The sequence below is a fragment of the Macaca fascicularis genome, chromosome 6 (genome assembly GCF_037993035.2).
Source record: "Macaca fascicularis isolate 582-1 chromosome 6, T2T-MFA8v1.1".
NCBI lineage: Eukaryota > Metazoa > Chordata > Mammalia > Primates > Cercopithecidae > Macaca > Macaca fascicularis.
In genome coordinates, this window is record NC_088380.1 from 60,448,697 (window position 1) to 60,462,078 (window position 13,382).

The 13,382-nt window shown below is 40.0% G+C and overlaps 1 protein-coding gene across 2 annotated transcripts; it reads left to right on the plus strand.

The window, feature by feature from the left end:
- Nucleotides 1–205: 205 nt before the first annotated feature.
- On the plus strand, nucleotides 206–10,042 carry GZMK (granzyme K). 2 transcript variants are annotated; one of them, XM_005556895.5, is made up of 5 exons: nucleotides 206–336; nucleotides 610–757; nucleotides 6,354–6,504; nucleotides 7,281–7,550; nucleotides 9,674–10,042. In XM_005556895.5, exons 1-5 carry the CDS (start codon nucleotides 273–275, stop codon nucleotides 9,833–9,835), a joined length of 795 nt encoding a protein of 264 aa, XP_005556952.3. In that variant the 5' UTR covers nucleotides 206–272; the 3' UTR covers nucleotides 9,836–10,042. The 2 variants fall into 2 exon arrangements, with proteins under 2 accessions (XP_005556952.3, XP_073851230.1); XM_073995129.1 differs by lacking the exon at nucleotides 7,281–7,550.
- The last annotated feature ends 3,340 nt before the right edge of the window (nucleotides 10,043–13,382 follow it).

Consider the following 13,382-nt stretch of genomic DNA (forward strand, 5'->3'; position numbering starts at 1 on the left):
GCCAAGATAGAGCCACTGCACTCCAGCCTGGGTGACAGAGGGAGACTGCATCTCAAAACAATACAAAACAAAAAAGTGCTAAAAGCACAGACCTGTAAGTCCCCAAACTGATACATAACATTTACACCTAGGTGTGAAAACAATCTTACCCCTAGAACACTTGTGGTGAGAAAGTCAAAACTTACAAGAACCAAACGCAGTCTTCAGAATCTTCTTCCTTCATCACACAATCAAAGCATTTCATCTGGGCTTCTTAAATCTAAGTCTTTAAAATGACTAAGTTTTCTTCCTTTTCTCTGTTTTTCCTAATAGCTGGGGCTTGTATGACTCCTGTGTGTAAGTATCTCCTATATCTACATGTAAACTTTAAATGAATTTCTACTGACCATATTGTTATATTATAGATGAAAATTATTTTCACAATCATTCCTATCTTTCTGAACTGTAATGTATTATACAAATTTTTCATCAGTAAAATTATTGTAGCTTTTAGGTAGGGTTATTGTTGTTCTTTAAGCTTTGAAAATAATATAGTGCCTGTCATTGGAAGAATTACATGAAACAGTCTGTTTAGATCTTTTGTGTGAAATCTTTGGTCTACTTTTGTAGGTTTCAATATGGAAATTATTGGAGGGAAAGAAGTGTCACCTCACTCCAGGCCATTTATGGCCTCCATCCAGTATGGCGGACATCACGTTTGTGGAGGTGTTCTGATTGATCCACAGTGGGTGCTGACAGCGGCCCACTGCCAATATCCGTAAGTCCGCCACACTTTTCCAGGCATGTGTTTTTTCTGCAATGTATTATAGCTATAAGAGAAGCTTATCTCTCCTGAGTGAGAATTTGACCTACAGTTAGTTTCTGTGGTCACTGACCAACTGGTGGCATTTACTTACCTTCTTCCACATCCATGCTTTCTGGCCTGGGTTTTCCTTTTCAGAGAGAACTGAGCTGCTTTTCCCAGGCAAGATGTTAGACAAAATCAAGTCCTCTGTATAATGCAGGGAACACAGTAACGGTAATATTTGAAGCAACAGTATTCTTGACCTTGTTAGATCCACTGCTCAAGAGGAAATCAGACAACCAGAGCTTGCTCTGTGCTCTGAGCTTCCCCATTTTACAAAGGGGTAATAATAATATCATACTTGCTTTGTGGGGTTTGAGAATAGTATCTGTTTCTGTTAAGTATTTTAGCATGCTTGGCACATTTAGTAAGCACAAAAAAATTGCAGCTATTATCATTAGTATTATACGCATGAGAAGCCTACTTTGCCACTCCTAACAGTAGCTACTCACCACTTACAACTTTCCTAGGTGGAAAAAAAAAAAAAAAAACAAGTTATTGATGACTTCTAAAAAGAGAAAGATAATGAGAGATTTATTTTCTCGGATACTTAGAATGAAAGCTTTTCTGAAGACAGAGTAAAACCTCCCAAAGTCCATTTTGGCGTAGGATTCTCTTACTTCAGCTAATAAAGCACAAAACCCCTCTTGGGATGCTGCAACCATCACAAAAGGAAATGCCAGTAGAAAACTAATTTGGTGTTTGTTGTTTTGTTTGTTTGCTTAGGGTTTTTGGTTTTGTTTTTTGTTTGTGTGTATGTTTCCTTATGTTTCTTGCCCAATAAGCTGAAATGGAGCCTTCTCCTTTTCTTTCACTTAAAGATCTCTCTTAGCTGTCCTGGTTTGCTCTCCAGGCATTGTCTATATCTAAACAGAACAACTCAATTGATTTGCTTTTCCATGCTTTGGGGGTTTTGTCTGATTGCCCCATTTAAATGGAACTGTTTGATCACAAATTGAAGTTTTGAAGCCTGCAGACAGGGAGACCTTCTGCTATCTCTAAATAGCAACCCACTGATTTCCAATTTAATATGGTTACTTCATTTACATGGGGTTCTTGCCCTCATAGAAATCACACTCTCATCCCCATCACTTCTCTCTTCTCCAGGGCACTTGCCCCCGCGAGATGAGAGAGACAGAGTGGGGAACTGTCAGTAAATGTTCATTTAATGCAAAATATGCACATCTTCAAATATGCTCATGATACACATTCAAATGGTCTATAACCTCCCCAGACAGAGAGCTTGACTTTTAAATGTTCAACAAACATTGGATGGAAAGAAAGAAATACGTTTAAAGATCTTTCTTTCTTTCTTTCTTTGACTAGGCCTGAAACATGGTGTATGAAAAAGTGTTTCACTAGCCATAAAGTGTTATAGGAAGTTAAATAATATTACTAAGTTGAATTTTAAATTTTGTCAAGTGGATTTAAGTCATGAGAAGTGGATTCCCAAACTGGGGAAAGAGATTATAAAAAAAAACACTGGAGAGAGGTCTTAGAGGTTGTTTTTTTTTTTTTTTTTCTTAAAACAAACTATTGCTAAATATCATTTTAAATGGCTGGGGTATAAAGAACTCCAAAATATGTAGAATGCATTTCCTCTACAGGACACTTGGGTGTAAAAAGTAGGCAGATCGGTGGTTGGAAAAATATTAAGCTTTATGAAATTCAAAATATTTACGAAATAGCTCAATGGTGGCTTCCCACAAATGTACTCCCCAGTATCCTGTGGGAATAGTTTGCCCCAAGCCTCTCTCTCAGCAAAATTGTGAAGAAGGTCAAACCTGGGAGTGATCCCTTCTCACCAGCCATCCACACAGCTCCTCCCTCAGTATCCTGGCCCCTTTATTAGTTGCCATGTCAAATATAAAAGGAAATTGATTAAAATGTCCTGTACAAACTTATTTTCAGCATTTTAACTTACCAGAAGCAAAACTCTCACCAGCTGTTATACCCTGTTCTCCTGATTCTCTCCCAGACCCCCTCACAGAGCACTTCCCCCTGCCCCAACCTGCCTAGCAAGGTGTTAGATGGAACCTTCCACAGCCCCTTCCACACGGCCTCACTCCATCTCAAATGCTCAAGGCTCCTGGAACAAAATGGTTCAATGTTCAGGCTCTAGATTCAAGCCAAATGAGCTTTAATCCTGCCTGGATGTGCCTCCTGGAGGCAAAGGTCCTCAAGTTTATTCGCTTACCTGCACCTCAATTTCTTCATCTCTAAAATGGAGATTATCATAATACCTATCTCACCACGCTGTTGTTAGGTTTAAATGAGGGAAGCTTTGTAAAATGCTTAACACAGAACACAAAGAACTTAATAGATGTTATCGAGTACTGTTATACAATTATCTGTGCCTTCCATGGTAATAACCAAGGAACTAATCTGATGTTGACGAGATAAGACTGGGAAGACCTCCCTGTCTGACAGCCAAGTTCTTCTCCCTCTCTCTTAGGCAAGAGAAATCTCCAAGACATAGGGACCCTGCCTTTGCTGCCAGACCTCAAGGGGTGGGTCTAAACAGAAACACTGCTAAGCGTCCAGGCAGGCTGGCAGAGAAAAGAAGAGGCTTCAAGGGGGTTGGCACGGGGTTCAAAGAGGGATTGAGGAAAGAGCACTGGACTGGGAGTCACCAAAAGCCAAATTTGGATCCTGATTCCCCTATTTATGAGGTGTGTCACCTTGGACCAGTCAAAGAACAATATTTTACTGGTAATGAATACACAGCCCATCAGCTTTACCAGCCTTGAGAAAGGTTGTTGTTAGGCTCAGTTGAGACAATGTTTACAGATATCTTCAGCAGACCTACTATAAGCCCCACTGTCGTTCTGCTCCGTATATGATTCTCTTCCAGGAAAGTTCAGGGTGGGACTCAGGAAACCACATTTTAAGCCAATACCTCCAGGTGATTCTGAAGCAAGTCTGAAGACTGCACTTGGGGAAACACTGTGTTGCGCAACTCAAAAACACTGGTATTATCACTTCTCCTTTGTGTGAATTCAGACTTCAGTTTAGCTAAGGAGGTGGGATCCTAGAACTCAAGTAATTCCAGGTATCCCGTGGGCAGAAAACTTGACCTCAGTAGCACAGATTACAGTTGAAGGATATCTAGAAATTGAAAGTTCAGAAGGAATAATGGTCTGCTTGGGTTGTTTTTGGTCTTAACACATCCCAGTGGAGACAAAAATAACCAAAACATTTCAAAGGCAATGACTCGCCGAGGAAATTAGTAAAAGATGAAAAAAAAAAAAACAGACATTTTTTCAGCACCCCTCCCTTAGTGAAAGTCCACCTTCCATACCTCTCATTTGTACTTCACAGCCTTCTTTGTGTGAGTCATTTAGGCACGTGCCCACCTTTCTGTTAGAGCATTCATCCTGAAGATTTTTGTCACCCTTCTCCTACAAAGTTTTGGGTTTAGTGGGTATGTTGAATTTGAATTCAAATTCAAATCAATCCTAGGAAATCCAGTCCACATCCTATGAGAAATTTCCACCCCATCCTGATTTTGCAATAGGCAAACTTTTCAACAAATAGAGCTGGAATTCCCAAAATAAATAAAAATAACCTCTTTTGGTACAAACCAAAAAGTGGTCATTCCAGGCGGTCACAGCTCTGCCATAAGCAAACCCACTCCACCACAGGCATTTGCTCATTTTCCAAATCTGAAACAATCATGTCTTCCTTTTTCTGTATGTTTCTGTGCTCTTTGTAACTTTTATTAATCTTTATTAACCTGTATGCATGAGTATGTGTGTTTTTACTGCAATCTACTTTGGTAGCTTTTTCAAGTACAAAAGAAATAGTTACACATAAACAAATACAATTAAAAGATCTGAGGTGGGCTTCATAAAGACAGACACTGTAATGGAATATATCTGTAGGATACAAATGGCTCTACAGTACTGCCAAAATCTCTAAAAATTATTTCTACTTTATCACTGCTGTAAATGTAATTTTATCCAACAAAGAGTAAATCTGATCAATTGTGGCACTGTTGTAACACTGGTACTAGAACTGTGTATGACCAGAGATGTAAAAAACAAACCTGCCGAGCACAGAGACTCACACTTGTAATCCCAGCACTTTGGGAGGCTGAGGCCAGTAGATCACCTGAGGTCAGGAGATCGAGACCATCCTGGCCAACATGGCGAAACCCTGTCTTTACTAAAACTACAAAAATTAGCCAGGCGTGGTGGCACACACCTGTAGTCCCAGCCTCTTGAGAGGCTGAGGCAGGAGAATCGCTTGATCTGGGAGGCAGAGATTGCTGTGAGCCGAGATCATGCCACTGAACTCCAGCCTGGGTAACAGAACAAGACTCCGTCTCAAAAAAAAAGGTTAAAAAAAAGCCAAAAAACAAATCTATTTCTTCACCTGACTCACCAGTTCGTACCCTATAAATCTCCCTGATGGAATGACTACTAACTTTAAAGTATCTTCATTTCAAATTAGCACTATTTTCTTCCCTTGAGGAAAGTTTTCCTTTCTTGACCAAATCTTTGTTCTAATTGAGGGGACAGGACAAATTGAATATCTGACTGCCATGTAATGGGCCTTACTTCCCCACATTGACCTGAGATGAGGTCTAGGCATGTGAGTGAGCAAGTGTAGGGTGGGGGTCTTCGTGGTGTTTGCTTGTTTGTTTGTTTGTTTGTTTGTTTGTTTTGAAGAGATGGGGCCTTGTTCTGTCATCTAGGCTGTGACACTTCAGCCTCCAGCTCCTGGGCTCAGGCAATGCCTCCTGCTTCAGCGTCTCAAACAGCTGGGACTATAAGCATGCACCACCGTGCCCAGTAGGCACCACTGTGCCCCTTAATATTTTTTTAGAGATTGGGGGTCTCACTATGTTGCCCAGGCTGCTCTCAAACTCCTGGCCTCAAATGATCCTCCCACCTCAGTCTCCCCAGTGGCTGGGATTACAGGCGTGAGCCACCGCACCTGGCTACCTTAATTATTAAAACACCTAATGTTGGGAAGATAAAAACGTTCTGGGGTTCTGGAGATGATAGTGGTGGATGAATAACAATATACATGTCCTTCATACCACCAAACTGTACATTTAAGAATGGTTAAAAAGGTAAATTTTGTTATGTATATTTTACCACAATACAAAAATTTTAATGGTAGTTGGTGTAAATCTCAAACTACAAACTCATGAAATATAATTTCCTTTATTTTTACATAAATGAACACAATTTTGTTTTAAACTTGATCTAAGTCAATTAGGATTTCACTCCTTTTCCTTCCCCAGTTGGATACAAGTTCTGATATTCTTTTGCAATTCCAGGGAATTGGTTTGGGATGGGATTAAGGGCAAGTCATTTGGCCCTTAATATCAATTCATGCTGGGGTCCTCTAAGACCTTTGTCACTCCACCTAATCTTAAGCAGTTTACCTTGGAGATAGCCCTTGTTTCTCTATGTATATAACCCTCTCCACCATCACTACTCCCCACTGGGGGATTTGGGAATCATTCTGCTGCTTTCATTCTCTTTGCTTTTTTTAGGTTTACCAAAGGCCAGTCTCCCACTGTGGTTTTAGGAGCACACTCTCTCTCAAAGAATGAGGCCTCCAAACAAATATTGGAGATTAAAAAATTTATACCATTCCCAAGATTTACATCAGATCCTCAATCAAATGATATTATGCTGGTTAAGGTAGGTAGCAGCATTGCCTTCCTTCTATTTTGTCAACATTTTTATACAGGATGGCTCAATTAGTTAATCACCTGCACAAAAGCATTTTGTTAGCACCCTCCCCATGTTTGAGGTGATTATGATATATTTTATAAGGGCCCATGTTATTCCATATACTGCCTTGAAAGAAACAAGAATTTATCACAAATGTATCAGGGCTGCGTTTATACAAGGAAAAGCAACTCTGATACTCACATATGTAGGAGGGGAACATCTTACAAAGCCCAAGGATCCACACTGAAAGCTTTTCTCCCAAATGCTTTTCTCATTAGCAAGTAAAAAATACAACAGTTGTTTATACAACAGAGCCAACCAAGTGACTTCAGGGGCTCAGCAGCGAGTTACAACTTAGTCTAGACCACACTTAGTCTAGTCCAAACTTGGTCTAGACCATACTCAAGGGTCCTATCCAGCAGGAAGCAGCCCAGCCCTCAAAGTCATGACCTATGGATGTTATTCCACACAAAACCATCCAATGCAGGGCGAAGGCCAGTTTGCTCGAGACTGGACAGAATTCCTGCTGTCTATAAGCTCCCTCCCCAAGCCTCAGTGAGCTCCTCGGGGAGTAGAGAGCATGGTCAGAAAAGCAACAACCACAAATGCAGCTGCAGGCCACCACCAAAGTAGATTCCAGAACAGGGACGCCTGCCTAAGACGGAGACCACACATACAACGCACAGGCTAGCATCAGAATACTACTGGGAAAGAAATAATTCAATCTTTTATCAATCTGTCAGCTTCAAACAGCCGCAAAACTCAATAAACATGTCAAGCTGCTCCACGTAAGATCCAAAACCTATCTTAGATCTGGAACCAAATGCGAGGTTACTGGCTGGGGAGCCACTGACCCAGATTTCTTAAGACCTTCTGATACCCTGCGAGAAGTCACTGTTACTGTCCTAAGTCGAAAACTTTGCAACAGCCAAAGTTACTACAATCGCGACCCTTTTATCACCAAAGACATGGTCTGTGCAGGAGATGCCAAAGGCCAGAAGGATTCCTGTAAGGTAAGAATCTCTCTTTTAAACAGGCATCTCGGAGCGCTGTACAGTAGCCAAGCTTCCATTGCTCACTGACGCTGAGGAGGAGGGAGGGGCATAGAGAATACAAAACCACAATTCTAAACACTTTCTCTCCATTCCTGCACAGCATTCTCTATTCTTTTTCATCTACCAATGTGAATGGATTGTAAAAACTTCCCCAATGCTTCATAAGCACCCACTAAATGTTTGTTAATCAGGATAATAGACTATATCTGACAACTTTTACAGGCTTCCTATGAGAGGTGTTATCCTCCTTAGAAAGTCTACCAACCCTGAAGTCACTAGTGGTGATTAGAAGATAACTTATTTAAAGAACCACCTTGCGGATTAATCAATAAGGAGGTCTTATAAGACTCGAATGCAAAAAGCTCAAATATACAGTATGTGTTTCATAAGTAATGCTGACTGACTGTCTTCGTCTGTTTGGGCTGCCACCACAAAATACCATAAACTCGGTGGCTTATAAATAACAGAACTTTATTCTGTTCAAGATCAAGATCAAGGCACTAGCACATTTGGTGTCTGGGGAGGGCCTACTTTCTGGTTCATAAACGGCTTCTTTTCACTCTAATCTCACATGGTAGATGGGGTGAGGGGTCTCTCTTAGGCCTCTTTAATAAGGGAACTAATCTCATTTATGAAGCCTTCACCTCCATGACCTAATCACCTCCCAAAGGCCTCACCTCCTAATACCCTCACCTTGGGAGTGAGGATTGCAACATATGAATTCGGAGGAATCAAACATTCAGACCATACTGCTGACTAACAAAAAGAAACAAAAGGCCAGGCACAGTGGCTCACACCTGTAATCCCAGCACTTTGGGAGGCCAAGGTGGGTGGATCTCTTGAACTCAGGAGTTTGAGACCAGCCTGGGCAACATGGTGAAAACCTGTCTCTACAAAAAATACAAAAATTAGCCGGGCATGGTGGCATGCGCCTGTAGTCCCACCTACTCAGGAGGCTGAGGTGGGAGGATCACCTGAGACCAGGAGGTTGAGGCTGAAGTGAGCCGAGATCTTGCCACTGCATTCCAGCCTGTGTGACAAAATGAGATCCTGTCTTAAAAAAAGGAACAAGAGTCATTATATTTTTCAAAATCTTTTGTTTACTAAGATGGTAAAGAAAAAAATAGGTGTTCATGTTTATATGAACTATACTAATATATAGTACAAATGAATTACTAATTTTTTTAAAAATTAGAATACAGTATTCATTTCATACTATATTAAGTATTATTGGGGAAGAGGATATGATGACTTCAAATGTCTTTTGCATCTGCAGTACCCAAGACCATCACCCTCCTAAACATCTGTTATCATGGTTGACCAAAGTACAAGGCACTGCAGTTTGCAATGTGAACATTAGCAAAGAGAAAGGCTGGTCTTCAAAGAAGCCAGCTCTTCATTAAAAGACCATGCCATCCCCTCTCTAGCTCTTTCCCTTCACTTGATAGAATTTAGTTACATGTTTTGCTGTTAGAGTGAATCTTCAAAAATCATTTCATTCACTAAGTATTTACTAAGTGTGGTACATATACATAGCACTATGTCCAACCATGTGAGGATGCAAAAAAATAAATAAGTAACAGAGAACATATAATTCCTGCCATCAAGACATTTACTACAATACATTGCTCTTTTCTGCTACTCTCAATAGCAATTTGATTTTAGGTCTATGAGCATCAAAATGAAATATACAACTTTAAAAGATTATTTTATTTCAGTGGATTATTTAAAACCTTATCCGTTCTTTAATAAATAGTCAACAGTCATTGATTCCCAGAGGAAAGTAGACATAGATAGGGACAAAACGGAGACAAGGACATGGACACCGAGACAGAGGCAGAGGCATAGTCATAGTCATAGTTAGAGACATAAACAGAGAAGCAAGTAGGCAGAAACATAGTCCTAGACAGAGACAGGCATATAGAGAACCTATAACGAGTAAAAGGCAGTGTCAGACACTCTCCAGGACATAAAGAAAGCAACGACCCAGATAATACTCCTTTGAACAATCAACAGTTGGTGCTTAAAAAAAAAATTCCAACAGCTTCTCACCACATATTTTCCCTTTTTCTTCTTTCCAGGGTGATTCAGGGGGCCCCTTGATTTGTAAAGGTGTCTTCCATGCCATAGTCTCTGGAGGTCATGAATGTGGTGTCGCCAAAAAGCCTGGAATCTACACCCTGCTAAACAAGAAATACCAGACTTGGATCAAAAGCAACCTTGCCCCACCTCATACAAATTAAGTTACAAATGATTTTCTTGGATGCACTTGCTTCTTTTTTCCTAATATGCTCACAGGTTAGAGTTGGATGTAAGTAAAGCAGAACACAAGATGGGGTCCATTTTTGTACTTGTAAGTCATTTTATTAAGGAATCAAGTTCTTTTTCTCTTGTATCACTGATGTATTTCTACCATGCTGGTTTTATTCTAAATAAAATTTAGAAGACTCTCTGTTTGTCTTTTATCACATGAAGTAATATCTACCCCCATTCCACCCACACTCCCCAAAGGGCAATAAGGTCACTGAACAAAACAGTAATGGTACCACCTTCAACCAGGTGTGACTTCTGCTGGATCATCCTAAGTTGTTGGGTTGTTTTCATTGTTGTGATAACATTAAACATGAGATAGGCCCTTTCAACAAATGTTTAAGAGTGCGATACATTATTGTTAACTATAGGCATGATCTTGCAGTGCAGATCTCTAGAACTGCTTCATCTCCTATAAATTAAACTTCATGCCAGTTGAATAGCAGCTCCCTATTTCCCCACCACTCCCATCCTCTGGCAACCCGATTCTACTCTAAGCTTCTATGAGTTTGTACTTTTTAAATATAAATCATAAATATAAATATCCCAATTCAAGCAAGCAGCTTATACAAATGTTTGGACAGTATTTTTTATTTATATATGTCATATTTTGTTCTAGAAAGGACTTAAAGCAATGTACAAAAACACCTGCAACAAAACAAAATGCAGAATTAAAAACAAATTGATGAAAGTATTGGGACAATGGGGAAATGAGAGTAAGAAAGAGAAGATGAAGGCTAAGTAGTCACATGGTACTGATAGTGCCACAAGTTTCTTTCTATACATTTGCTAGAAGGGTTCACATTTGACTGTATGCTTTGGCCAATGCAAGAAAGAGCAACACAATCAATTATATGAATTACAGTGTCCAGGAAATAAAAATAAATTGTTTACCCAGAAGTAGGACCGCTGGTACTGGAACTAAAACTAGAGAGAACTTTTTTCCACGGTCCCTCTTTTCCAAAAAAAGGACACTGTGATGGCCTGGCATGGTGGCTAACACCTGTAATCCTAGCATTTTGGGAGGCCAAGGCGGGCGTTACCATGAGGTGAGGAGATCCAGACAATCCTGGCTAACACAGTGAAACCCTGTCTCTACTAAAAAATACAAAAATTAGCCGGGTGTGGTGGCGGGCACCTGTAGTTCCAGCTACTCAGGAGGCTGAGGCAAGAGAATGGCGTGAACCTGGGAGGCGGAGCTCGCAGTGAGCTGAGATTGTGCCACTGCACACCAGCCTGGACAACAGAGCAAGATTCCGTCTCAAAAAAAAAAAAGAAGAAGAAGGAGAAGGAGAAGGAGAAGGAGAAGGAGAAGGAGAAGGAGAAGGAGAAGGAGAAGGAGAAGGAGAAGGAGAAGGAGAAGGAGAAGGAGAAGGAGAAGAAGAAGAAGAAGAAGAAGAAGAAGAAGAAGAAGAAGAAGAAGAAGAAGAAGAAGAAGAAGAAGAAGAAGAAGGAGAAGAAGAAGGACACTGTGCTATGTTTCCCATATCCCCACCAATTGCATCAGAACCACCTAAGATTATCTGTAATACAGGTTCCCTTGACCTCTTGCCTAGAAATTCAGATTGAATAGGCTTGGGGTGAGCCTGAAAATCTGCGTTTTTTTCAAAGCAACTCAGTTGATGCTGATAAATGGGCAAATCTGAAAGCCACTGATAATGAACTTCCTTAGTAACTTCTTATAATAAAGACAAAAATTGATGTCAAGGGATTGTTACAAATCTTTCAGTGTGAACTGATGGCTTCAGACAAAAGGCAATTCAAGTAAGATCACTGGAGGATCTCAGCTGTCTTGGGCTGTGGTCATCCAGTGATTAGAGAAGTAGCAATTTCTAATTTGGGTGGAGGAGCACGGTGGGAGATTGGTGGGGGATGGCTTCAACAGTCAGAAGCCAAAAGATTAATCTCAGCCTCTATATTTAATTTGAGTTTGGGGGGATAAATAGTTCTCATTTCCAGGCAACATCATCAAGTTCTCTTACATGCATATAGAAATAGATGCTTTTGGTAGTTTGTTTATTTGCTTATCTTTTGTCATGGTTCTTAGAAACCATTAACCAGCACTACCCTGCACTATGAATACTTACAGAAATGGAAGCACTGGGTTAAAAAGGCAACCTAACTAAAATTATTGAGAATAAATTTTTTAAATTATTGAGAAAATAGTAAAAGAAGGTTATTTAAATATCTCATCTTGTATCATTTTGATTTATTAAAAAATACTGATTATGAAATCCCAGACTATATTTTACAACAAAAGAAAAGGAAAAAATTGTAGATTCTCTGGACTCACCATTAAAAAATAATCCTGTGTCTATTTTCTCTAAATTTCAAATCCATGAAACATATCATTATAAATCTTTTTAACCAAAAGGACTATTGCCATTACCCATAATTCCAGCTGATGAGTTATCCTGAAAAGCTGTCACTAAAACTTGAGAGCTGTGTTTTGATTTTAGATTCCCTGCTGTTAACATCCAATAGTCGAACCTGATCAGATTGCCAGAGAAGGTCCTTTCAACAGCTGTGGCAGACCTGGCAACTCTGAAATTGGAAGATAAACAGTTTATTTTGACAAGCAGCTAATGATAGAAACTGCAATTGAAATGCATTCCTTATCCTTCAGGAAAGTCGTGTTTTGTTAAATGTACCAGTATTCTTTTAGGGCATACCCTAAAAGAATAGAGTATTTTATTTGGAAACTTCTGTCTTTGAGAGCCTGTTTGATTCTATCTATGGCCTCAAAATGAAGTTGAGAGTCAAACCGAAGCAAATATCCAGATTTTAAAACTGCTCAAAGGTTTTAGAGCAAAGTAGTTTGATGTTGTCATTCTAATCATTCCACTTCCTCCCTTCTTTGTGGTTGTGGACAGAGTATATTTGCCTTCCCCGCAGATACAAAAGAAGGCTTTATGCTTTATTTTATGTCCACCCTGTTATAATAGAAAGTGACAGCACTAAGTCCAGATATAATGCATGAAATACATCAGAATTGATTCAAATAAGCAATTAAACCAGTCTAGAACCAGGTAGCAGAACTAGTCCTACCTTCTGACTCTCTTAGTTCTTGCACATATTAAATCTCAACTCACTCTAAAATGATATGAAGAGCAGTGCTTCAAGCTTGGTTGTTTTTAGAAAACTATCTGAATAAAGGAAGGTACTGTTGGTCAATCAAAGAAGTGCTTCCTTTTTTACTAAGCTCTTGGTTTGGGAAAGGACACTGCTGTAGACTGAATCATGTCTGCTCCAAATTCATATGATGAAGGCCTAACCCTCAGTGTGACTGTGTTTGGAGGTGGGGCCTATAAGGAGGTAAATAAGGTAAAATAAGATCATAAGGGCAGGGCTCTGCTCCAATGAGATCCCAGTGTCCTTACAAGAAAAGAACTAGAGAGCTCAATTGCTCCCTCTGTCTGCTATGTGAGGACACCGTGAGACAGTAGCCATCGATAAGCCAGGAAGTGGGCCCTCCCCAGA